General features: G+C 46.0%; 1 protein-coding gene across 1 annotated transcript in view; it reads left to right on the plus strand.

Annotated features, from left to right (window-relative positions):
- Window positions 1-19488: 19488 nt before the first annotated feature.
- LOC124716882 (myb-like protein X) overlaps window positions 19489-25135 on the plus strand; it is a 71703-nt gene continuing 66056 nt past the window's right edge. The window contains exons 1-2 of the mRNA XM_047243435.1: window positions 19489-19537; window positions 19690-20384. Of these exons, the coding sequence (XP_047099391.1) occupies window positions 19489-19537; window positions 19690-20384 (744 nt within the window). The remainder of the gene's footprint in view (window positions 19538-19689; window positions 20385-25135) is intronic.

The following is a 25135-nucleotide window of genomic DNA, read 5'->3' on the forward strand; positions in this document are numbered from 1 at the left end:
TCGCCGCGCAAGAAAAAGTTCTAGACCCAACCGTCCGCAGGAAAACTGATGCTTACGGTTTTCTGGGCCGCACAAGGTCCAGTGGTGGTGGTGGTTGTTGGGATGTTTAAGGGGGACTAAACAGCGAAGGTCATCAGTCCCCCATTCCAAAATCAGGCGAGCCCAAAATCGACGGAGAAGGTAAAAACCAAAGGGGGAGGAAACGTCCCCCGAGGCGCTAAAAGAACACAAATGCAGCAACAAACACTACAAACAAGAACAGGACAGAGGCACACCAGACAGAAAGAAACAGAAGAAAGGAAGATGGCCGGAGACTGGTTGACTGACCACGAGAACAAAAATGGGAAAGAGTCAACCATCTCACGGCACACCAGAACAGCAACAGACACAAGGACAAAAGACACAGAAAGGGAAAGGTGCAGGACCTCCCTAAATCGAACCATAAAACGGACTACCACGGATAAAATTTAAAACGTCATCAGCCCTGGAGGCATCGTCAGATAAAACCAAAGCCAAAGTGCCCGGGAGATTAAAAGATTGCCGGAGTGTGCGCAGTCGAGGACACTCCAGCAAAATGTGGCCGACCGTCAGCCGGGACCCACACTGACACAGGGGGGGATCCTCCTGACGCAAGAGATGGCCGTGCGTCAGGTACGTATGGCCGATGCGCAGCCGACACAGGACTACCGAGTCCCTGCGAGAAGCCCGCAGGGAGGAACGCCACACGGCGGTCGTCTCCTTGACAGCCCGCAGTTTATTTGGGGCTGTCATGCCGCGCCACTCAGTAGCCCACATCCCAATCAGCTTACGGCGCAACACCATCTGCTGGTCGCGAGCCGTAAGGCCGATCTCCAAAGCCGGGGCGTCGATCGCCCCTTTGGCCAGCCTGTCTACACGTTCGTTCCCTGGGATGCCAACATGACCGGGCGTCCAAACCAGGACCACCGAATTACCAGAACAGGCAATGGCGGAAACAGTCTCCTGAATGGAGGACACCAGAGGAGAGGAGGGATAGCAGCGGTCGATGGCCTGAAGGCTGCTCAGGGAGTCACTGCAGATCACGACGGACCTACCTGAGCAGAAACGCATATGGTCAAGAGCGCGCAATATGGCCACCAGCTCTGCAGTAAAAATACTGCAGCCAGCCGGCAAGGAGCGCTGCTCAACATGAGCAGCATGAGCAAAAGAGTAGGCAGTGCAACCATCAACCAGGGAACCATCAGTGTAGACAGTCTCACAGTCCGAAAATGAGGCGAGGAGAGCAAGAAAACGGCGACGGAGGGCCACAGGCGGAACCGAGTCCTTGGGTCCCTGTGCCAAGTCCAGACGGACGGACGGCCGGGACAAACACCAGGGAGGCGTAGGTGTACGGACCCGGAAGGGAGGCAGAAGAGGGAATGACCCCAGTTCTGACAGCAGGGACTGGACACGGACAGCTATGGAAAGCCCAGACCTAGGGCGCCGTTCGGGCAGATGGAGGACCATAGCAGGGAAAAGCAGGCGACGATTGGGATGATCTGGCGAGCAATGAACGTGGACAGCATAGTCGACAAGCAGACGATGGCGGCGAATCCGCAGTGGGGGAACCCCGGCCTCCACCAGTAGACTATCCACGGGGCTGGTGCGAAAAGCGCCAGTGGCAAGCCTAACCCCACAGTGGTGTATGGGGTCTAACAACTTTAACACAGAGGGGGACGCAGACCCATAGGCCAGGCTCCCATAATCAAGCCGGGACTGCACAAGGGCTCTGTACAACCGCAGCAGCGTGCAGCGATCTGCACCCCAAGACGTGTGGCTAAGGCAGCGGAGGGCGTTGAGGTGCCGCCAGCATTTTTGCTTCAGCTGAGTAACATGAGGAACCCATGTGAGCCGGGCATCAAACACGAGTCCCAAGAAGCGGCAAGTGTCCACCACTTCAAGCAGGTGGCCGTCGAGGTAAAGTGCAGGATGAGGGTGGACCGTCCGACGCCTGCAGAAGTGCATTACTCGAGTCTTGGCAGCAGAGAACTGAAAGCCATGAGTCAGTGCCCATGATGCTGCCTTGCGAACGGCGACTTGCAGCCTGCGTTCGGCGACTCCCGTAGTCGTGGAGCTAAATGAGATGCAGAAGTCGTCGGCATACAAAGGAGACACCGACGACCCCACTGCTGCTGCCAGACCATTAATGGCCACTAAAAATAAGGAGACGCTCAACACCGAGCCCTGCGGGACCCCATTTTCCTGTATATAAGAGGAACTAGAGGTGGCACCGACTTGCACCCGGAAAGAGCGGCGCAATAAAAAGTTTTGAAGAAAAGCCGGGAGCCGACCACGAAGACCCCACCCATGCAACGTGGCGAGGATGTGATGCCTCCATGTGGTGTCATACGCCTTCCGCAGATCGAAAAATACAGCAACAAGATGCTGACGTCGGGCAAAAGCCGTACGGACAGCAGATTCCAGCCGCACCAAATTGTCCACTGCAGACCGGCCCCGACGGAAGCCACCCTGGGATGGAGCGAGGAGACCGCGCGACTCAAGGACCCAACACAAACGCCGCCCCACCATACGTTCGAGCAATTTGCACAAAACGTTGGTGAGGGTAATGGGACGATAGCTGTCCACCGCCAGTGGGTCCGCACCGGGTTTCAAGATGGGGACAATAACGCCCTCCCGCCATTGCGACGGGAACACGCCTTCGCTCCAAATGCGATTAAATATCGCGAGAATGTGTCTCTGGCAGTCCCTGGAGAGATGCTTCAGCATCTGCGCGTGGATGCTGTCTGGGCCTGGTGCTGTATCAGGGCAATCGGCGAGGGCGGCGAGGAATTCCCTCTCGCTGAAAGGAGCATTGTATGTTTCAGAACGACGCGTGTGGAATGAGAACGGCGTCCGCTCGGCTCGCTCCTTTAGAGAGCGAAAGGCGGGGGGATAGGAGGCAGTCGCAGAGCTCTGAGCAAGGTGCGCGGCTAGCCGTTCAGCATTGGCGGCAGCGTCCGTGCAGACAGCGCCGTCCAAGGAGAGCCCAGGGACACCCATAGGGGTCTGGGAGCCATAAATCCGCCGGATCCGGGACCACACGTGCGAGGACGAGACACGGGAGCCCAGGGAGGAGACGTACCTCTCCCAGCACTCCTGCTTACGCCGTGCAATAAGACGACGGGCGAAGGCACGGAGCCTCTTAAAGGCGATGAGGGTCTCCAGAGACGGGTGCCGCCTATGACGCTGGAGAGCCCGCCTACGGTCGCGAATAGCCTCAGCAATCTCCGGCGACCACCAGGGGACAGCCTTCCGCCGAGGGAGGCCAGAGGAACGGGGGATGGCAGCCTCGGCCGCCGAAATGATGGACGTGGTGAAAACACGGACCACCTCGTCAATGTCACCCTGTGGGGGAGACGCAATGGTTACAGCGGAAGTAAAAGCTGGCCAGTCAGCCCTGTGGAGAGCCCAGCGGGGCAAGCGCCCAGAAGAATGACACTGTGGCAGTGACAAATAGATGGGAAAATGGTCACTGCCACACAGGTCAGGATGTACCCTCCAGTGGAGGGATGGGACAAGTCCAGGGCTGCAAATAGAGAGATCGATGGCCGAGAACGAGCCATGGGCCACACTGAAATGTGTGGGAGCACCGGTGTTCAAGAGGCTAAGGTCGAGCTGAGCCAACACATGCTCCACGGCCCGACCGCGATCATCGGAGACAGTCCCACCCCATAGAGGATTGTGGGCATTGAAATCGCCCAGAAGCAGCAATGGTGGCGGGAGCTGAGCCAGCAGCGCAGCCAAGACATGGCGGGGGAGCTCCCCATCCGGAGGAATGTAAACAGAGCATACAGTAATAGCCGGCGAGAGCTCAACCCTGGCAGCAACTGCCTCTAAAGGCGTCTGAAAGTGTACTGGCGAGCTACAGACAGAGTGGTGAACAAAGAGGCAAACCCCACCTGACGCTCGTTGACAGGCAGCACGGTTCTTATAGTATCCCCGATAACCGCGAAGGGCGGGGGTCCGCAGTGCAGGAAACCAAGTTTCCTGCAGAGCAATGCAGAGAACAGGGGAATCACTCAGAAGCATCCGGAGCTCTGGCAGGTGGCGGAAATAACCGCCGCAGTTCCATTGGAGAATGGAAGCAGGAAGGGACTGGGAGGGCGTGAATGCGACTAAGAGGCAGACAGCGCTTCAGAGCCAACCGCCGCCACTGGGGGAGAGTCAGCTGAGTCCATAGGAGAGGCCCCCAAGGGTTCCGTGAGGGCGAGATCCGCGGCAGAGGCGAGGATCTCCACCTCATCCCCGGAGCCAGGACTATGTACAGCAGGCGGTGCTGAAACCGCCGGAACGTCCTTCTTCTTGGACACATTCCGTTCCTTCTTCTCGCGTCTGCCCTTAGGGTGAGAGGGCTGGGAGAGCTTCTCTGAAGGAGCGTCGGAGGCTGACGACGACGCAGAAGCCCTACGACCAGCTGGTGGCGGAACCTTCAGCCACTGGCTGACATCTGGCTGGGAAGGAGAAGAAACGGAGGAAGGGAGAGCCCCGAGGGACCCCTTCCGCGAGAGAGGAACCGGCGGAGGCAACGCCGCCGGAGAAGGAGGGGGAGGAATCGAGCCTCCCGGTTGTGGAGCAGATGTCACTCCCGAAGTAAGCTTGGGGGGAGCGACAGAAGAGGGTTTGCCCCCAACTGCTAAGGGGGCAAGAGAGGAAGGCTTGCCCCCAGGCACGAGGGGGGCAGACAGAGATACATGGCCCCGAGGGCCCACTGAAGGCGGCACAGATGAAGCGACAACCGTCGCCCGTGCGGGCGACGATAACGTGGCTGCAGCATAAGATGTTCGAAGGGAAGCAGGGTACAACCTTTCATATTTCTGTTTAGCCTCTCGATAAGTAAGCCGGTCCAGGGTCTTAAATTCCATGATCTTCCGCTCCTTATGAAGAACGGGGCAATCCGGCGAGCATGGAGAGTGGTGCTCCCCACAGTTAACACATACAGGCGGAGGTGCACATGGAGAATCAGGATGAGAGGGGCGTCCGCAATCTCGACATGTAGCGCTGGATGGGCAACGGGAGGACATATGCCCAAACTTCCAGCACTGGAAGCACCGCATCGGGGGAGGCACGTATGGCTTGACGTCGCAACGGTAAACCATCACCTTGACCTTCTCGGGCAAGACATCACCCTCAAAGGCCAAGATAAAGGCACCGGTGGCCACCCTGTTTGTCTTGGGTCCTCGATGGACACGACGGACAAAATGCACACCACGTCGTTCCAAGTCGGCTCTCAGCTCGTCATCGGATTGCAACAAGAGGTCACGATGGTAAATAATCCCCTGGACCATATTTAAGCTACTGTGGGGAGTGACGGTGACAGGGACGTCACCCAGCTTATCACACAAGAGCAACGCTCGTGACTGGGCTGGGGAGGACGTCTTGAGGAGGATGGACCCATTCCTCATTTTTGACAACCCCGCCACTTCCCCAACCTTATCCTCCAGGTGTTTCACAAAAAACATAGGCTTCGTCGGAAGAAAGGAGTCACCATCAGTCCTGCTGCAGACAAGGTATTGCGGTACGTAAGGCTCCCGCTTGGCACTAGATCGGCGTCCCTCCCATGGCGCAGCCAACGAGGGGAACGTCTGAGGGTCATACTGCGCAGCATCGAAGTCGACTCTACCTCGCTTAGAGACGCTGGTGGCCGTGCGACCACCAGCTTGATGTGATTTATTGCGCTTCATTGCGCCACATCCGCCCAGATGCCACCTACTCCGAACGAGGGCTCTCCCCAAGGGCGCCACCCAGCCAAAGCAATGGGTACCTGGCCGATATCCCGTTGCCCGGAGTCCCCGTGCCCCAGACAAGATGGGCACATACTCCTTGGCATGCATGGGGAGGAAACAGCTCAGGCATCTGTAGTGCGATCCCTGCGTGGTCAGGGGGCTACCACCAAGAGGGTACATGACGACCCCAACACAACGGACTGGCTACCGTGCTGGATTTTAGGTGTTTAAAGGGTCCACAGTTGTCGTAGGCGCTAAGAAGAAGAGTGCGCACAAGGCGAGGAGGAGACCACCCAGAAGATGTTGGGCGTAGTCCCCCCCCACGACAATAGGTAACATGCAAGATGGTGGAGCATGATGGACCAATACAAAAACACCACGTAAGGTGTCCTTCCGCAAATGGCACGCACTGACGACGGAAATTTGGAAGAAAAAAGGAGGTCAAACCCAAGAGGGGACCATCACAGAAGGCCGAAACGTTTGAGACTCCTTTTAGTCGCCTCTTACGACAGGCAGGAATACCGCGGGCCTATTCTTACCCCCGAACCCGCAGGGGGACAAGGTCCAGTACTGGAACATTATGGGGAAAGGAGCACAACAATAAACAGTGTACGTTACAGTGAGATGCTCAATGCCAGGATAAAGCCTGCAATTCGGAGCATACGCCGATGATTGTTGTGAGAGGGTGTTGTGCTGTTGCACGACAATGCCCGTCCGCATACTGCTGCCCACACTGCTGAAACGCTCCAGAAACTCAAATTTGAAGTACTGGATCATCCTCCATATAGTCCCGATCTTGCCCCTTCTGACTATCACTTGTTCGGTCCACTCAAACAGGCATTAAGGCGCCGTCGATTTGCCTCGGACGAAGCAGTGAAAGAAGCGGTGCATTCCTGGCTCGCAGGTCAACCGAGAACCTTCTTTTATTAGGGCATAAGGAAGCTTGTACAACGATGTTCCAAGGGAGTTGAAACGCAAGGAGACTGTGTCGAAAAATGATGTTCTTGTAAGTTTCCTATTTGATTACAATAAAATTTTATAACTGCTTTTCGGATAATAATTGACTTACCCTCGTACTTATCCTTCACTATAGAAAAAGTCACTCCGTCCATAATAGCCGAAAATTCGTAAGAACAACCGCTTGTGTTTAAATGTGAGCGAAAATCGATTGCGAAATTGGAAAACCCGACTTTTAGGTGTTTACATGACTTTTAGGTGTTTACATGACCACCCAGAAGCGGTATTGGGAAATCGGTTTACGAAATCCAGCTTTGGCAGCCCCATGTAAACGGGGTGTACGTACCTTTACCTTACGACAGATCTATTGAAATAAAACTGTATCTACTAAAATTGTTTTGGTCGCTAGGTCTGAGCAATTTCAATACTTTGTGTCTTTAGATGTAGCAGATGCAAATTTACATCGATGACTCCTGTCGGAACAAATTTACTTGGAAACAAGATGGATGCAGACATTCTTTCGCGGGTTAATGGCTGCCATCTTTACGTTGCATAATTGCGCACATTTAATATTTTGATAAAGCGAATTTAGAGGAAAGAAATCTTATAAAATTGAACTTTAGAGTGACATGTGAAACGGACCACATGTTTTGTCCCTTCAGAATGAACGTAAACAATTATTGTTGCAAGTTACTTTTAAACGACACTGGAAAGATTGTCGTAACATCAAAATTAATTAAGATCTTTTGACCATATAGAATGACTGAAAAATTACATTCAACAAAATTTAGGGGCAACTTTGGATAGGTATATGATTCTGGGACAATGATTCTAACAAATACTTCTAACGAAACTATGTTAAAACTTTGGCGAACTATGGGGTTGGCTGTAACATCCTAATACACTGCTAGATACGGTTAATACGAAAATGTCTTGCCTTGTTGGCTGTAGTCGTGTCGGTGTTGAAGTTGCTGCGTGCTATGTGACAATTTGGATAGTCCCTTCACGTCTCCAGTGATGGATCTAATTTATAACTACCACAAGCAGGGGGTAGCCACGTTAACTTGCTGTATCATCGGCTCCTTACAGGTGTTCTTGCTTTCCGACACAAAGTAAACTGGAGACGACTTCAGGAACTGTAAGCCACTGCCACACCAAATTTTTTTCCTGTTGAAGCCTCACATCGGCAGACATGGCACGCCACGATACGCACGCTGCCCGCAACTGCCTCTGGTTTTCCGTTCTTTCCTCCCACACAGTGCTCGCGCCCAGCTCATCCAAAAGTCTGGCGGTCGAAAACCTGTAGTGGATCCCATACTTTTAAGATCTCAGTTTGTTTAAATGAATTACATGTTCTAATATCCTTCGAATGTTACAGTCAGTACATTTACAACTAACATTTATTTCCGCATTTTATTTTCCATAAAATTTCTGTTTTCACAAAACACCCTTTTCTTCCAACGAACGTTTATCACAGAAACAACACTTTTACATCTTGACAGATCTATAGAGGTTTCCGTAACACTAATTGTTAGTAAAAATGGTTCAAATGGCTCTGAGCACTATGGGACTAAACATCTGAGGTCATCAGTCCCCTACACTTAAAACTACTTAAGGACATCACACACATCCATGCCCGAAGCAGGATTCGAACCTGCGACCGTAGCAGTTGCCCCGTTCCGGACTGAAGTGCCTATAACCGCTCGGCCACAGAGGCCGGCAATTTTTAGTATAACATGGATAATTTTACTGAGTCGGTTTGTATTCGCTAACGTTTAAATAAATAAAAATATATTAATCATTTCTCTTTGATTTTAACTGTATCATCACGCGTAAAATGTAATGAATACGGAGAAGGGGAGCACGAATCGTCACGTAATTGTTTCATGCCTGGTAGACCGTTACGGAAACGCTGAAAACGGGAATTGGCTGACGTCAACAGACACGCCAACCATCCCATGAAAGCTGAAAGCCTACTTACAATGTTTCAAGAAACAGAATTAAGTCACGAATCAAGGAATACACTGCAGCTTCCTGCATATCCGGCAGACACGATCAGAATAATTACGATGCGTACAGAGGCTTTCAAGCAATCATTCTTCCATTCTCTCCATCTGTGAAAGGGACAGGAATAAATCTTAACTTGTCGTATAAAAGTAACCTCTGTCATGCACTTTGCAGTGATTTGAAGAGTACAGGTGTAGAAATAGAGCCATCCTACTCTTCCTATTCTTTGTACAAATCACACTATGACTTTTGAATATGTTACAAATTTTGCATGGATTCCTACTCTCCATTCGCCGGCTTCTTACACGGATACAAATAAAATTTTACTAGGAAGTCTTACAAACAATCTCTTGTCGTCTTGGGTGTGTTTGGTGAATTAGTATTGTGGACTGGATCAATATAGTAATGCCGTTACAGGGTTCTCACGTGAACTGCTCCACGAACTCCGCTATCGCACTCGAAGATTTAACTTGTTGCAAGTCTTTCCCTGGTTCCTCCTACTCAATTCGTATACTACGAACGCCAATCTGTTCGTTTACGCCTGTGGTTACTTCAGACATTACGTGCAATGTTGTTATGTGGTAGCGGAATTGAGTCCACTGTACCATCAACTTACCAATGTCGTTATCACAAAAATAGGAAGATATAAAAGTATGTAAAAAGTGGGTAGTCAGAAACTAAGTGAGGCATGTTAAGTGATTGAAACACACAACTAAATGCTGTACATCCAAATTTATTTTCTGCAAGTTACGGGTACGATACAAGTGGTTCCAACATATGCAAAAAGAAAGGCAACAGTTTTTTTGATATTTTGCAAACATTTGGATTTACACATTAATGTTTGTAACTACTGATTAAGTACTAACCAAAATAATTTGGTTGACCGTTAAGAAACCAATATCGTTAACATAAACCAGGACTAGATTTTGACCATTATTATTTACCAATAGATATGAATTTAAAGTGAGCTCGCAGTTCGAGTACTTGATTCTCAGAGGTCATTTTAAAGCAGTTACCAGTGCAGCGGGTAACACCCGGTAACATTTCCGTCACATATCGCGCCTTTCTCCTGTCATCTGTTATTCTGATTTTTTCCCTTAGACACATCTTATCTGTATTGTCTATTTCAGATGTAGACACCTATCGACGTACCCTCGCACCACACTGACTACACTACTGCAACTCCACTCTTAACAGCGACGTCAGTGTCAGAATCCTTACATTGCTGCTTGTGTTTGAACAATTACTGTGGCCATATATTAAATTTTAATAAAGTTTTCAGTCCCTCCTGAAAATTACATATATGTACACATTTTGAAATTTTATTACATCCATATTAACAGTTAACAGGTACAAAGCAAAAATTAGTCATCCAATTTGAAAAACATTTTCATGTATTAACACGAAGTTAACAGTTATCGTACAGCAAACAGCTCTGGTAACACGCTACTTAGTTCAGTTCTACAAGGACTCAACAGATTTTGCTACTACAAAAAACCAACAAACTACTTTAAGTATGAGACTGTACGAAACGAATAAAAGAAAGGCCAAGTCCAAGTAGGACACACACAATTGAGGGTTCCTTGCAAACTTGCATATATTCACGGAGGTGTGTGAAAGGTAGTTTGCTTTTTGCCATACGTATTTTGCTTCTTTTATTGATGAAATATATGCAGTGGCCTGTAATACTTGTTTCTTAATACACATATAATAACTGTATTATGTAGTAGTTACAATATGTTACTACATTACATTTTGTCATATTTTGTTTTTCACATTAGAAACAACTTTCGTCGCACAAATTTCGTGAGAATCGAGATCTCAACGATTTTTGCCTATTTTCGGCAGAGATAAGGGGAGATATCGTACCTGGGAATTCCAAGACCACAGGAAACTCTGTCTAGTAATGTCTCAGACTATACAGGACATACACAAAGAAGCGAGCACGGGGCTTGAGTTTGTAGAACATTTACTAAAATGTGTGTCAATTACTAAGACATGACTACAACTTTCATTTTATATTTCCATGCAGTAATGTTCGTCTGTTACACTACTGACGGATGATGAATGCAATGTATGTTCTAATGGTAAAAAGACATTTTTTATGAGATACAGTTGCAATTCAACGATTTTCAGATTTTTTTGCTTTAGTTGTACTGTGAAAAATTGCTTATTGCCGAATTTTATGATTGCAGGTGAACGTGAAATACGCTATACGTTCTGATGAGTGGTTTTGGGAGTTTCAAAATATATGACATAAATGGCCGAATCTTTCGTACTGAATGATCTCAGAAGTTTAAATGTTCTACACCGTTAAAGGGTCATAGACTTTAGTATGTTACATACAACTGAGCTTCATATGCCAGCCTGTTCCAGAAAAGAAGGGGCTCTTCACAGGTCAACAGACACACAGATTAAAAAAAGGATTTTTTTAATATGACAAATTGAGAACTTGCAGATTTTTCCCTTTACTTGTACTGTGAAGCATTGCTTCTTGCCAAATTTCTTGTTTCTAAGTGAACTCGAAGTTCACTATAGGTTTTAACGGGTTTTAGAGTATCAAACCATGTGACCTAAATGGCCTTTTTTTTTGGATGAACTGATTTAGAGTTTAAAATTTTTTACAGTGCCAAGGGACCATAGACCTCAATAGGTGACAAGTTTCAACTTGATACGTCTAACTGTTCTTGAGAAAAAGGGTTCTTAGTGCAGAGAGTACTCTACTGCATTGGCTCCTTACTTAGCTTGCATTCATTGCGAATCTCTTGCCCAACGTAAAGTCCCGAGCGACTGGAAAAAAGCGCAGGTGACGCCTGTGTATAGGACGGGTAGAAGGACGGATCCTCAAAATTACAGACTAATGTCCTTAACATCGGTTTGTTGCAGGATTCTCGAACATATTCTCAGTTCGAATATAATGAATTTCCTTGAGACAGAGAAGTTTGCTGTCCCTGCATCAGCACGGCTAGAGCATCGCTACTGCGAAACGCAACTCGCCTTTCTTTCACATGATATCTTGCGAACCATGGATGAAGGGTATCAGATGGATGCCATATTTCTTGACTTCCGGAAAGCGTTTGACTTGGTGCCCCACTGCAGACCCCTAACTAAGGTACGAGCATATGGGATTGGTTCCCAAATATGTGACTGGCTCGAAGACTTCTTAAGTAATAGAACCCAGTACGTTGTCCTCGATGGTGAGTGTTCATCGGAGGTGAGGGTATCATCTGGAGTGCCCCAGGGAAGTGTGGTAGGTCCGCTGTTGTTTTCTATCTACATAAATGATCTTTTGGATAGGGTAGATAGCAATGTGCGGCTGTTTGCTGATGATGCTGTGGTGTACGAGAAGGTGTCGTCGTTGAGTGACTGTAGGAGGATACAAGATGACTTGGACAGGATTTGTGATTGGTGTAAAGAATGGCAGCTAACTCTAAATATAGATAAATGTAAATTAATGCAGAGGAATAGGAGAAAGAATCCTGTAATGTTTCAATACTCCATTAGTAGTGTAGCGCTTGAACCGTCACGTCGATTAAATGTTTGGGCGTAACACTGCAGATCGATATGAAGTGGGACAAGCATGTAATGGCAGTTGTGGGGAAGGCGGATAGTCGTCTTCGGTTCATGTCTTATAAAATACTAATACGACCTATTTTTGAGTACTGTTCGAGCGTTTGGGATCCTTATCAGGTCGGATTGAGGGAGGACATAGAAGCAATTCAGAGGCGGGCTGCTAGATTTGTTACTGGTAGGTTTGATCATCACGCGAGTGTTTCGGAAATGCTTTAGGAACTCGGGTGGGAGTCTCTAGAGGAAAGGATGCGTTCTTTTCGTGAATCGCTACTGAGGAAATTTAGAGAACCAGCATTTGAGGCTGACTGCAGTACAATTTTACTGCCGCCAACGTATATTTCGCGAAAAGACCACAAAGATAAGACAAGAGGGATTAGGACTCGTACAGAGGCATATAGCAGTCATTTTTCCCTCGATCTGTTTGGGAGTGGAACAGGGAGAGAATGTGCTAGTTGTGGTACGAGGTACCCTCCGCCACACACCGTATGGTGGATTGCGGAGTATGTATGTAGATGTAGATGAACAGACGGACGGGCAGACTGACAGAAAGACGGACAGCAAAGCGATCCTCGCAAGGGTTCCGTCCTTAGAGACTGAGTCACGCAACCCTAAAAAGTCGTGTCTCTTGAACTGGGAGGCAGTATCGTACCAGTGTAAGCATGAGGAGTTGCAGCAGCCAGGATCCCAGCGACCTACATTCTCGTTCCTCGTTCTGCTACGGGACTGAAGGCGAGATCGCTCCACCCCCCCCCCCCCCCCCCCCTTTCCCCGCGCTACACAGCTGTATCGCTGGCTAACGAGAGGAATCGTTAGCGCCAGGATTTCACCCGGAACAAGTCCCGCCCACTCACCCCCGGTCTTCCCGGTCTTTGTTCGGCGCCTGGGCATCGTTTCAGTTGACCCACGTGGTTTACCGCGTTCAGCTGCACTCGCTCGGCGTGAATGTTAGATTAATATCTTGCTAGGTCTTAAATTTTGCCACATAGTTACAAGACACGTTACAAAAAACGTGTACAGTTGGCCTCAGCTATGCCAGGTACTTCCACAGCAAACATAAGAGAAAACAATTTAGCACTGAATTCTTTAAATGCGAGAACTCAGTATTCAGATGAATGGCCTATGAAGAAACATACTTCTGTGTGAGAAAAAGCACCCAAAGGGAAAACAGGAGAAACCTACCCTCAAAGAATAATTTGCTAGGAGAAATAGGAACCACGGTATATTTGGCACTCGAGTTTCAGAACTCAGACAGTATACGCGAAACAGGCACCAATGTTCACTATAATTCCAGAGGGCATCAAAATTACTTTGTTCTTGCTAGATCGATCCAGTGTGTTTTCGCATGTTATTCACTGAATAGTTTTGCTGAAAAGTTTTAGGGGTGGAAGAAGAGCTGCACACCATGAAGAACGTTTTAAAGCCGTCAAACACAGCAGCATTTATTTCCTCCATAACTGCTCTGTGACAAACATACACATCATCATTATCATTTTTTAAAAATGGTTTGAATGGCATTTATGAAATTAATAAATCTTTTGGTTAAAAATGGACAGGACAAAGAATAACGACAGATTATTTTCCTGAGACGTTTGCAACAGCGTATAGTACATTAATCACACAGAAACAGCCACAATTCTTTATAACCTCGTTTATAATGCGCAGGTTGGAAGTGGGTGGAGTTTGGGAGCTCTGGCGTAGCAGCATTGGTGGAGGGGGAGGGGGGGAGGGGAGGGGGATGTACGTTTGGCTCGTTAGCACGTGCCCTTAGCGCTAGGATTTCACCCGGAACAAGTCCCGCCCACTCACCCCCCTCCACGCCTATCTGTAGTGTAAGGCCCTCCCCTAAACAGCCGCCAGTTCCGCAAACTGGAAGCTACAGCAAAGTTGTTATCGTCACTGTTCAACACATGTTACACTGTGATGAAATTCAGTAATGATAAGAAATTTAAGTTTTTCTGGATAGTAATATAACACGAATTTGAATTATTAAAGAATTTACAAGTTAAAATTCACCCATTACCCATGCAAATACTAACGAAATATGTCATATAAGCAAATATCTTACTTCTTTCATTAGGCATTTCTACTTTATGGCATTCTTATATTCTTTAATTTTCGTGAGTTACTATGAGGGCCTACATAAACAAAACGACTTTCACGTATTTCTATATAACGTTGATGTTAGACAAAAGAGTTAGTCGACTGCACCCGTGGCTTTACTACCGACATGACAGATTCAAGACCATTGTTTTCGCATTGTATGTTTGCTCTGCTGTTTCCCTCAAATAAACGTATCATAATAAGTGAATTAGTTAACGAAAATTTGTCCTCATTGCCCTTAAATAACATCACGTTGTTTTTTGTTTTCTATTGCTGGCGATGCTTTCAATTCTCTATAAATATCTTTATTTCTTTAATAATTCAAATTCGTGTTATATTACTATCCAGAAAAACTTAAATTTCTTATCATTACTGAATTTCATCACAGTGTAACATGTGTTGAACAGTGACGATAACAACTTTGCTGTAGCTTCCAGTTTGCGGAACTGGCGGCTGTTTAGGGGAGGGCCTTACACTACAGATAGGCGTGGAGGGGGGTGAGTGGGCGGGACTTGTTCCGGGTGAAATCCTAGCGCTAAGGGCACGTGCTAACGAGCCAAACGTACATCCCCCTCCCCTCCCCCCCTCCCCCTCCACCAATGCTGCTACGCCAGAGCTCCCAAACTCCACCCACTTTCTTTTCAGCCGCGCTGGAAATTGCAGGCCGGAGCACACACAGGCGCACGTTCGGCTCGCCAATCAGAGACAATGCAGAAAAATTGCATCTGCAGTCGGCTGCACCTCATACCGCCCCGAGCTAGGCAGCTGCCTGGCTGCAACCCCCGTCTGCCTGCTGTTCATCACCAACTCACTAGGCGTAGCGTGTAGCACACGTCAGCACCGCTGCTCTCTTTGCACGAACCATTTGGAGAGGAAAAAAAGAGACAGAGAGAGAGAGAGAGAGAGAGAGAGAGAGAGAGAGAGAGAGAGAAAACCCTAATTCTGCTATTACGTCGAGACAAAATTGCCGGAACCCTTTCCTTCTATTCGTGAACGTCAGCGTAAGATTACGAGACATCTGGCGGCAAACTCCATGGCAGACCAAAATATGTGCACACCCTACGAACTGCTAACACGTAAGTAGCGAAACGAAGAGAGGTGTTTTTCGAGATGGACCGGCATCACTAGTGGTCAGCGTAATTAGCTATTTCCGGTACGCCGACGAGGGGGTACCCAAAAATAACGGAATATTTTTTAAAAGCTGTTTATTTTCTAATCGTTTATCCCATTCAAAATACTCTCCATTACAATTGATACATTTGTCCCACCGGTGATTCCACTGTTCGGAACAATTTTTGTCATCCTTCCTAGGTTTTTTCCTTGAATTCTTGAATGTTGTCAAATCCGTGTTCTTTGATGCTCCTTCTCGTTGGTAGAAATAAGAAAAAGTCGCACGGAGCCAGGTCAGGTGAGTAAGGTGCGTGGGGCAGCGGATCTATGCCATTTCCAGCCAAAAACTGTCTTAAAGAGACATGGCCGCGTGAGCAGGTGCGTTGTCGGAGTGGAAGAACTAGTCTCCTGTCTGCCACAAATCGGGTCTTTTATGACCAACACAGTTTGTCCAAGGTCGCGTGGTCGCCGCGCGGTCTTAGACGCCTTGTTACGGTTCGCGCGTCTCCCCCAGTCGGAGGTTCGAGTCCTCCCTCGGGCACACGTGTGTGTGTGTGTGTATGTGTGTGTGTGTGTGTGTGTGTGTGTGTGTGTGTGTGCGTGCGTGCGCGCCTCGAATTTTTTGAATTTTTTCAGTATTTTCGGCGATTCGGACAGCAGATGATTGTCCGTAACGAGGTTTGTCAGCAATCGACATGTCGCCGTTTTTAAACGGAGCAAACCACTCGCAAACTTGAGTTTTTCCCATAGCGTCATCTTGGTAAGCTGTTTTCAATATTAAAACAGTTTCAGCAGCATTTTTATCGAGCAGATAACAAAATTTCACAGTTGCAAGTTGTTCACTTAAATTTACCGTCACAAAAAACCAACAACTGATAGTAGGATGCAGTAGGGAATGTTTCAGATCAGTCTAAAAAATCCACTACAATAAGACTAGACTAATGTACAATCCACACAACAGAAAGAAAAGTGTACGGGTTTACAGTGACAGAATTAGCTTCACTGGGAGATCAGTTATGTTTGACACGGACTACCAGTATCAGCTTGTAATAGAAATTGACATAAATTATGTTTTCTAGAGTGAGATGAATGCTACTAACTCACCGGACATCTCCAATGCTAAACTAAATCATTTGAAGTGTGTACCAGCCGGAGACGAAGCTCTAGGCGATTCGAAACCGTTCTTGGTATAATAGAAGTTGTACCATCACAAAAGGCTACTACTTCTTCGCTTCATGTATTACGCAATTTGCCAGCTTCGGTTCTCCACCTCTCGTATGGTCTTCCTACATTTCTTTTGAAAATCTTTTTTCATTGCAGTCGCATTATTACACGTTCTAAATGAAAAAAAGAAACATTGCAATCTCTTTTGAACTGCTTATCTCCCTCGTTTCATATCAGTACACAGCTACACTACAATCAATAAAAGGAAAGACGTCGTAACACTTAAATTTATGTTCACGTTAACAAATTCCTTCTTTTCAGACATAATTTTCGTGCTGTAGTTGATCAGCATATCACACCCTCTCTACGTCGACCAGTACCAGTTATTTCACTGCGCAAATATTAACCTCGTCTACTGTTCCATTGTCGCTTTTCCTGCTCTAATTCCTTGAGCGTCGCCTGATTTAATTCAACTACGAAGGTAGTCCCAAAAGTAAGGTCTCCTGTTTTATTTTAAGTACACAGATCTGGCCGGCCGTTGTGGCCGAGCGGTTCCAGGCGCTTCAGTATGGAACCGCGCGACCGCTACGGGCATGGATGTGTGAGATGTCCTTAGCTTAGTTAGGTTCAAGTAGTTCTAAGTTCTAGGGGACTGATGACCTCAGATGTTAAGTCCCATAGTGCTCAGAGCCATTTGAACCATTTACATAGACCTGTTTATTTCTTCAATGGTTTACATCAGTTTACAGCTTGAACATTTAGCTATTTTTCGACATAATCACCATTTCTGTCGATGCATTTTTGTAGACGCTGTGTCAGTTTTTGTGTGCCCATGTCATACCAGCTCGCCGCCATGCTGTTCAGAAAGTTATGAACCTCTTCTTTCACCTCGTCTTCGGAGCTGAATCGCTTTCGGGCCAAATGTTCTTTTAACCTAGGGAACAGGTGATAGTCACTGGGCGCCACCGAAACTGTTACAGGGGAGCACAATACAGAATGTGTACAATTAACGCTGACAGTACCATCACTCTGAAAAAACTCAAACGGGCAATTCAGAACCGGAGAAGGGGAATGTTGAGTAAGGGCGTCCACATTCTCCTTGACAACGCTCGCCCACACATCACTCGGCAAACCGTTGCTCTCCTGCAACAGTTTCAGTATATACTCCTGACTTGGCGCCCAGTGACTTATCACCTGTTCCCTAGGTTAAAAGAAAATTTCACCCGAAAGCGATTCAGCTCCGACGACGAGATAAAAGAAGAGGTTCATAACTTTCTGAACAGCATGGCGGCGAGCTGCTATGACATGGGCATACAAAAACTGTCACAGTGTCTACAAAAATGCATCGGCAGAAATTGTGATTATGTCGAAAAATAGCTAAATGTTCAAGCTGTAAACTGATGTAAACCACTGTAAAAATAAACAGGTTTATGTACTTATAAAAAAATAGGAGACCTTACTTTTGGGATTACCCTCGTACATTCCATTATCATATTTGTTGTTTATGTTCATCTAACAATCTCTTTCCGAGACACTACGCATTCCGTTCACCTGCTCTTGCCAGTGCTTTGCTGTCTCTGGAAGAGTTGCAATGTCATCAGCAAATCTCGAAGTTTTTATTTCTTCCCCTTGAACCTTAACTGCTTCTCCAGATTTGGTTTCCTTCACTTTTTGCTCAATTTACAGACTGAATTACATCTGGCAAAGACTAGAATCCTGTCTCACTTCCTTCTCAACCGCCAACTTCTGCGAACCTTGCAGAACTAGCACTCCTGAAAGAAAGGAGAGCTTCTGTAAAGTTTGGAAGGTAGGAGACGAGGTACTGGCAGAAGTAAAGCTGTGAGTACCGGGCGTTAGTCGTGCTTCGGTAGCTCAGTTGGTAGAGCACTTGCCCGCGAAAGGCAAAGGTCCCGAGTTCGAGTCTCGGTCGGGCTTACAGTTTTAATCTGCCAGGAAGTTTCACCAGTCTGGTTTCTTTACAACATGCAAAAAATCTTTGCCTGCTTTAATTTTACCCCATTACCTTTAGCATCGCAAACAGGGTATTTCAGTCAACGTTGTCGAAAGCTTTCTCTGAATCTACTAATGCTACAAATGTCGGTTTTATTTCTTTTCAGTTTGTCATCTAACTTAAGTCATAGGGTCAGTATTGCCTCGTGTGTTCCTAAACTTTCGCCGGACCTCGAACTGACCTTCCTCGAGACCGGCTTCAATCAGTTTTTTCGTTGCTCTTAATTTGTCTCAGAATTTTCCTCTTTGCTTTTTCTAAGTTGCCCCGTACCATATTCGCAGACAGGTATGTCTTACAGGAAGTAGGGCATCTATCGATATCTCGAAACAATAGCGAAACGCTGAGGGACATCATCAGTGATAGGTACGGCACTTGACACCCCAAATTCAGAAAGTCTGTGCAAGAATTCAGGAAATATTCATTTGTTGCTCCCCCTGTAGCGTCGGCAACATGAGACAGAAGTATTAAATACCTAAACTCGGGGCGCACGCCTCCTCCCTCTCAAATTACTCGCATTTCACACTCCCCATACACACTCGTAAGCGCTGCAGAGGTGAGAAGACTACGCGCGTGCCCTTGGCGGCAGAAGATAAAACTGCCAGGACTGGACGGGCTGGAACGCCATACACGTGCGTGGGAGAGGGTGGAGGGGAGAGGAAAAAAAGAAGAGGAAAATTAATCCGCGTGGGGAGGCCAGGACGACGGCACGCGGCGAGATTGCGAGGATTCCTGCGCTGATTAACTCTCTCCACGTGAAAGAGGGGGGGGGGGGGGAGCGGGGGGGAAGAGGGCATTCCTGTGTGGTGACATGCGAGCAACGCGCGGATGAGGGACGACAAGCAGGGCCGAGTCACAACAGGGGACGTGCTACAGTGTGTGTTACTGCGAGTGGTGCAACCAGTCATCAAAGGGGAAATTTATACGTGTTGCACACCACAACAGGCCGGCAAATTAATTAAATGTACTCATGTATGTACTGTGCACTTGCTTGCAGCAGGAGCTCGTAGATCACTCTTGTCCATTTAGTTGCTGCTGGTGAGGGATATCTAAGAAATACAGAGGATGAAGGAAGAGATGGAGATGGAGGAGGAGGAGGAGGAGGAGGAGGAGGAGGAGAAGAGAGAGAAAAGAAGGAGAAGGAGGAGAAAGAGAAGGAAAAGGAGAAAGAGGAGGATAAAGAGAAGGAGGAGGATAAAGAGAAGGAGGAGGATAAAGAGAAGGAGGAGGATAAAGAGAAGGAGGAGGATAAAGAGAAGGAGGAGGATAAAGAGAAGGAGGAGGAAAAAGAGGAGGAGGAGGATAAAGAGGAGGAGGAGGATAAAGAGGAGGAGGAGGAGGAGGAGGATAAAGAGGAGGAGGATAAAGAGAAGGAGGAGGATAAAGAGAAGGAGGAGGATAAAGAGGAGGAGGAGGATAAAGAGAAGGAGGAGGATAAAGAGGAGGAGGAGGAGGAGGAGGAGGGAGAAAGAGTAACAAAACGAGAAAGAGTAGCAAGACGAGAAAGAGTAGCAAGACGAGAAAGAGTAGCAAGACGAGAAAGAGTAGCAAGACGAGAAAGAGTAGCAAGACGAGAAAGAGTAGCAAGACGAGAAAGAGTAGCAAGACGAGAAAGAGTAGCAAGACGAGAAAGAGTAGCAAGACGAGAAAGAGTAGCAAGACGAGAAAGAGTAGCAAGACGAGAAAGAGTAGCAAGACGAGAAAGAGTAGCAAGACGAGAAAGAGTAGCAAGACGAGAAAGAGAAGGGAGAAGGAGAAAGAGGAGGAGGAGGAGGAGAAAGAGGAGGAGGAAGAGAAGGAGGAGGAGGAGGAAATGTATTATAATAATAATGATGATGATGAGGAGGAGGAGGAGAAGGAAACAGCTGAGTTGTTTTACCCACTGCATCAGTTATTTCTATCACACACATGGTGAATCACATCGATGCACTGTGAATCTTGACAGTTTCCTTCGGTAACCTTTCCGTTAGTGTGTTTGTCATAGTGTTTAGCAGACACGTATTTCAGTTTCTCGATTAGCTGGCTCCTTAGACGTGATCAATCATGAGCTGAGAAATTAAAAAAGCACATGGTCCGAAAAATTTCACTTTTAGCTCTTAGTGGCAGCAGGAGTTTACATAATGAGGTTCTAGTAGTAATGGTGTAATACTACCGCTAAGCGTCTAGCATGTTAGGGTTTTGTTTTATACAGAAAATTGTAATTTTGTTAATATTTTGGACATCACGCGGAAAAGTAAAGTTTCAATAGCATCTGGGCAACCACTCTGCCAACGAGGTTACGCTGCGAGAGGCTGTTAGTACAACCTTTGCTTGTGAGTAGAACGCAGTCTTTGGGAGGGGGAGAGGGAGTGTGAGTGTGGAGTTGTATCTTGTGATAGGGTAAGATGTCTTTACGCTGTGCTGTACACCGGCGATAATTTTCTTATAAAATATTTCATTTATGGACAGATATTTTGTAAATTCATTCAGAAGACTTCAAAAGTTACTGTAATAGCCCATTTGCCAAGACATTCAAGCGTAGTAGTTGATTAGGTCAGGGATTTAGAATTGGAGATTTTTATGATAGCAGAGTGTGATTTATTGATTTTTCTTCAAAGGTGGATAGCATAAGTGTTGGTATGAAAGTAAAGAGAATTTGTTCACGTTTTTCAACTATTAATGTCAAGTGAATTTTTAATATACCAAGTGTTAAAATATTTTGTCTTAGTGATGTAAACCTTTGTCAATACAGTTAGTTACTTTGGTTACTTTGTTTTTCCATCAATCAGCATTCGTCTCTTTATTTCAAGTGTCACATACGTAATTTTGTTTTCCCTAGTTTCTCAGAAACAGAACATTAATTGGTTGGTCGGTTTGGAGAGTAAGGGACCAAACTATGGGGTCATCAGTGCCTCAACTTTAATTGACAATGATCATTACAGTAATGAGATTTATTTGCAGATAATTTTTGTATATGTTCCATAGTTTAAAGTATTCATTGCACATCGCATTGCCAGTAGTCTGAATTTTTATTTTCAATTAGCATGGCAGCATTAGCCACAGCGGATTGAAGACAACAGAATGGCGTTTATTCATTGCGCAAACAGGTAGGCCATTTATAATTAACATGTGATACACTTTAACATTTCAACAGTGACGTACCTTCTAGACAGGGCGTTGTTGGTAGTTATTTATGTTTCATATTTTTCTGGAAGTCAGATTGCTTGTATTACTGCTAAAAGGACAGTTTTCTCAAATTTAACAGAAGAGACTGTACTCTGCCCACAAGCGTTGCAGTACACACATTTTAATGTTTCATTTCTGTTTAACTTTTGCATTGCTGATCGCTTTTCGAGAATCACTAAATTGCTTACGAACTTAAATACGAGCTTAACTATTTCTCTAATCACGAGTTCAATTTCATATTACCACACAGAGAAAATACCATAAATATAACTATAAATTACCATACAACAGAAACAAATTAGCCACTTTCGAGCGAAATATCAGAAGCTTCGGGGTTTGATCTCGGATGGGTTCTAAGATTGTTTCCATCATTTATGGACACATTACGAACAATGCAAATGTGAAATAATCTACATTTGAGCTCCGGAAACCACACTATGGGGTGTGACACAGGGTGCTTTTTATACAGTTGACAAATTCGCCGTTCCTGTTCCGTTAGCGAACGGTGCTTGGGAAAAATGACAGTCGGTTAGTCTTCATGTGATCCTTAATTACTTTGATTTCTCATCACAGACTTTTGGAAGAAGGGTCTAGAGAGAATAAATATGTAGACTCTATTTTACTACACAGCCACAATTATCTTTACAGATGACGGGTTGCAAGTGTTTCCAACGGACATCTTCAGGTTTAAAATTAAAAGGAGCTAGACATAAAAACGGCAAACAGGAAGGACCCGATTATTTAAAACTAAATGATCGAAATGAATCAATCACGGACGCGTATTTCAACATTATATACAACGAACGTGTTGTTGTTGTCGTCGTCGTCGTCGTCGTCGTCGTCGTCTTCTTCTTCTTCTTCTTCTTCTTCTTCAGTCCAGAGACTGGCTGATGCAGCTCTCCATGCTACTCTATCCTGTGCCAGCTTCTTCATCTCTCAGTACCTACTGCTACATACATCCTTCTGAATCTGTCGAGTGTATTCATCTCTTTGTCTCCCTCCAATACTAAATTGGTGAACCCATGATGCCTCAGAATATGTCCTACCAACCGATCCCTTCTTCTAGTCAAGATGTGCCACAAATATCTCTCTTTCCAATTCTTTTCAATACCTCCTCATTAGTTATATGATCTACCCATCTAATCTTCAGCATTATTCTGTAGCACCACATTTCGAAAGTTTCTATTCTCTTCTTGTCTAAACTACTTATCGTTCATGTTTCACTTGCAAATACTTTCAGAAAAGACTTCCTGACACTTAAGTCTATACTCGATGTTAACAAATCTCTCTTCTTCAGAAACACGCTTTCCTTGCCACTGCCAGTCTACATTTTATATCCTCACTACTTCGACCATCATCAGTTATTTTGCTCCCCAAATAGCAAAACTCCTTTGCTACTTTAAGCATCTCATTTCCTAATCTAATTCCGGCAGCATCACCCGATTTAATTCGACTACATTCCATTATCCTCGTTTTGCTTTTGTTGATGTTCATCTTATATCCTCCTTTCAAGACACTGTCCATTCCGTTCAACTGCTCTTCCAAGTCCTTTGCTGTCTCCGACAGAATTACAATGTCATCGGCGAACCTCAACTTTTTTATTTCTTCTCCATGGATTTTAATACCTACTCCGACTTTTTCTTTTGTTTCCTTTAGTGCTTGCTCAATATACAGATTGAATAACATCGGGGACAGGCTGCAACCCTGTCTCACTCCCTTCCCAACCAATGCTTCCCTTTCATGTCCCTCGACTCTTATAACTGCCATCTGGTTTCTGTACAAATTGTAAATAGCCCTTCGCTGCCTGTATTTTACCCCTGCCACCTTCAGAATTTCGAAGAGAGTATTCCAGTCAACATTGTCAAAAGCTTTCTCTAAATCTACAAATGCTAGAAACGTAGGTTTGCCTTTCCTTAATCTTTCTTCTAAGATAAGTCGTAGTGTCAGTATTGCCTCACGTGTTCCAACATTTCTACGGAATCCAAACTGATCTTCCCCGAGGTCGACTTCCACCAGTTTTTCCATTCGTCTGGAAAGAATTCGTGTTAGTATTTTGCAGCCGTGACTTATTGAACTGCCCAATAAGTAACTCATAATTGTCCCACTTGTGCGGCCGTCTTGCTCTAAGTCTACGAGAACCGACTGACTCCGAAGCAGAAAAACCACCCGTCTAAGGGGCAGTGTCCGCTAGCGGAGCTGGCCAGCTCTGCGTCAGTATTTTCCAAAATTTTGTAATATTTACATTGTAAGAACAAATAAGGATGAAATTTCCAACAACAAATTAATGAAATTTTAGATAGGATGTTTTTGCTCCTCAAGTTATAGAAACGCTTTTATATACATGGTGCAGTTTGTCGCTTTTTTAACCCTCACTAGATGTCCATATTGGATGGATTTTTTTCTGTAGTACTATGCATAAGTGTAGTGTAACACACGTACTTCAGTGACAACACTCTGCCTGTGCAGTAAGATGACATGACAATTGTATCATGTCAGTATTTGATAATACTACAAGGGCGTCGTGAAAAATAACGCCTGCGAATTTTTTATGTGAATACTCTAAGCTTTTTAAATCAAATTTATTAACACTCTACATCTTTATTCTTCATGTCTACATACTGTTTTTCTTAACATAGTCACCTTGCCGACGAGCACATTTCTCCCAACGAGGTACCTGTTTGTTGGTGCCGTCACTGTAAAATGTCACACTGTTAACGGAGCCACAGTTACGCCTCTGCTTGCTCCGCTTTATCACTGTCAAAGTGAAGTCCTTGAAGTTCTGTAAGTCTTGCTAACAGATGAAAATCAGATGGAATCAACTCGGGATTTTTTCAGATGTCGCAGCACTCGTTGTGTGGTCCGGCATTCTCATGCTGAAGGACAGGTTGCTACACGTGCGGGCGAACTCTTCGGCTAAGTGCTTTCAGTTTTCTGAGGGTCTCGCAGTACCTTGCACAGTTTATGGTAGTGCCTTTAGGCTTGAATTACAAATGGACCGCACCTTCAACATCCCATCACGCTGTGAACATGATTTTTCATGCTGATACATCCTCTTTAACTTCTTTGGCGTCAGAGATTCCCTGAGGCTCTCGTGTTTTTGGAGTCAAAATGGCGAACCGAGATTTCATCACCAGTCGCAATGCTGTTAAGGAGCACCGTACACAGCTTCCATTCTTTTACGGATTTCAGTCGGAGGTTACATTACACACTGGTATGTTACACGTTACAATTCGGAGCGCCCTAGCGGCAGTGGGTTTCAGCTCGCGTCGGTGAAGCGGGAAACTCGGCCGAGTAATGTGAGTGAGATGTA

Source organism: Schistocerca piceifrons, chromosome 9, assembly GCF_021461385.2.
Source record: "Schistocerca piceifrons isolate TAMUIC-IGC-003096 chromosome 9, iqSchPice1.1, whole genome shotgun sequence".
In the NCBI taxonomy this organism is placed as follows: domain Eukaryota; kingdom Metazoa; phylum Arthropoda; class Insecta; order Orthoptera; family Acrididae; genus Schistocerca; species Schistocerca piceifrons.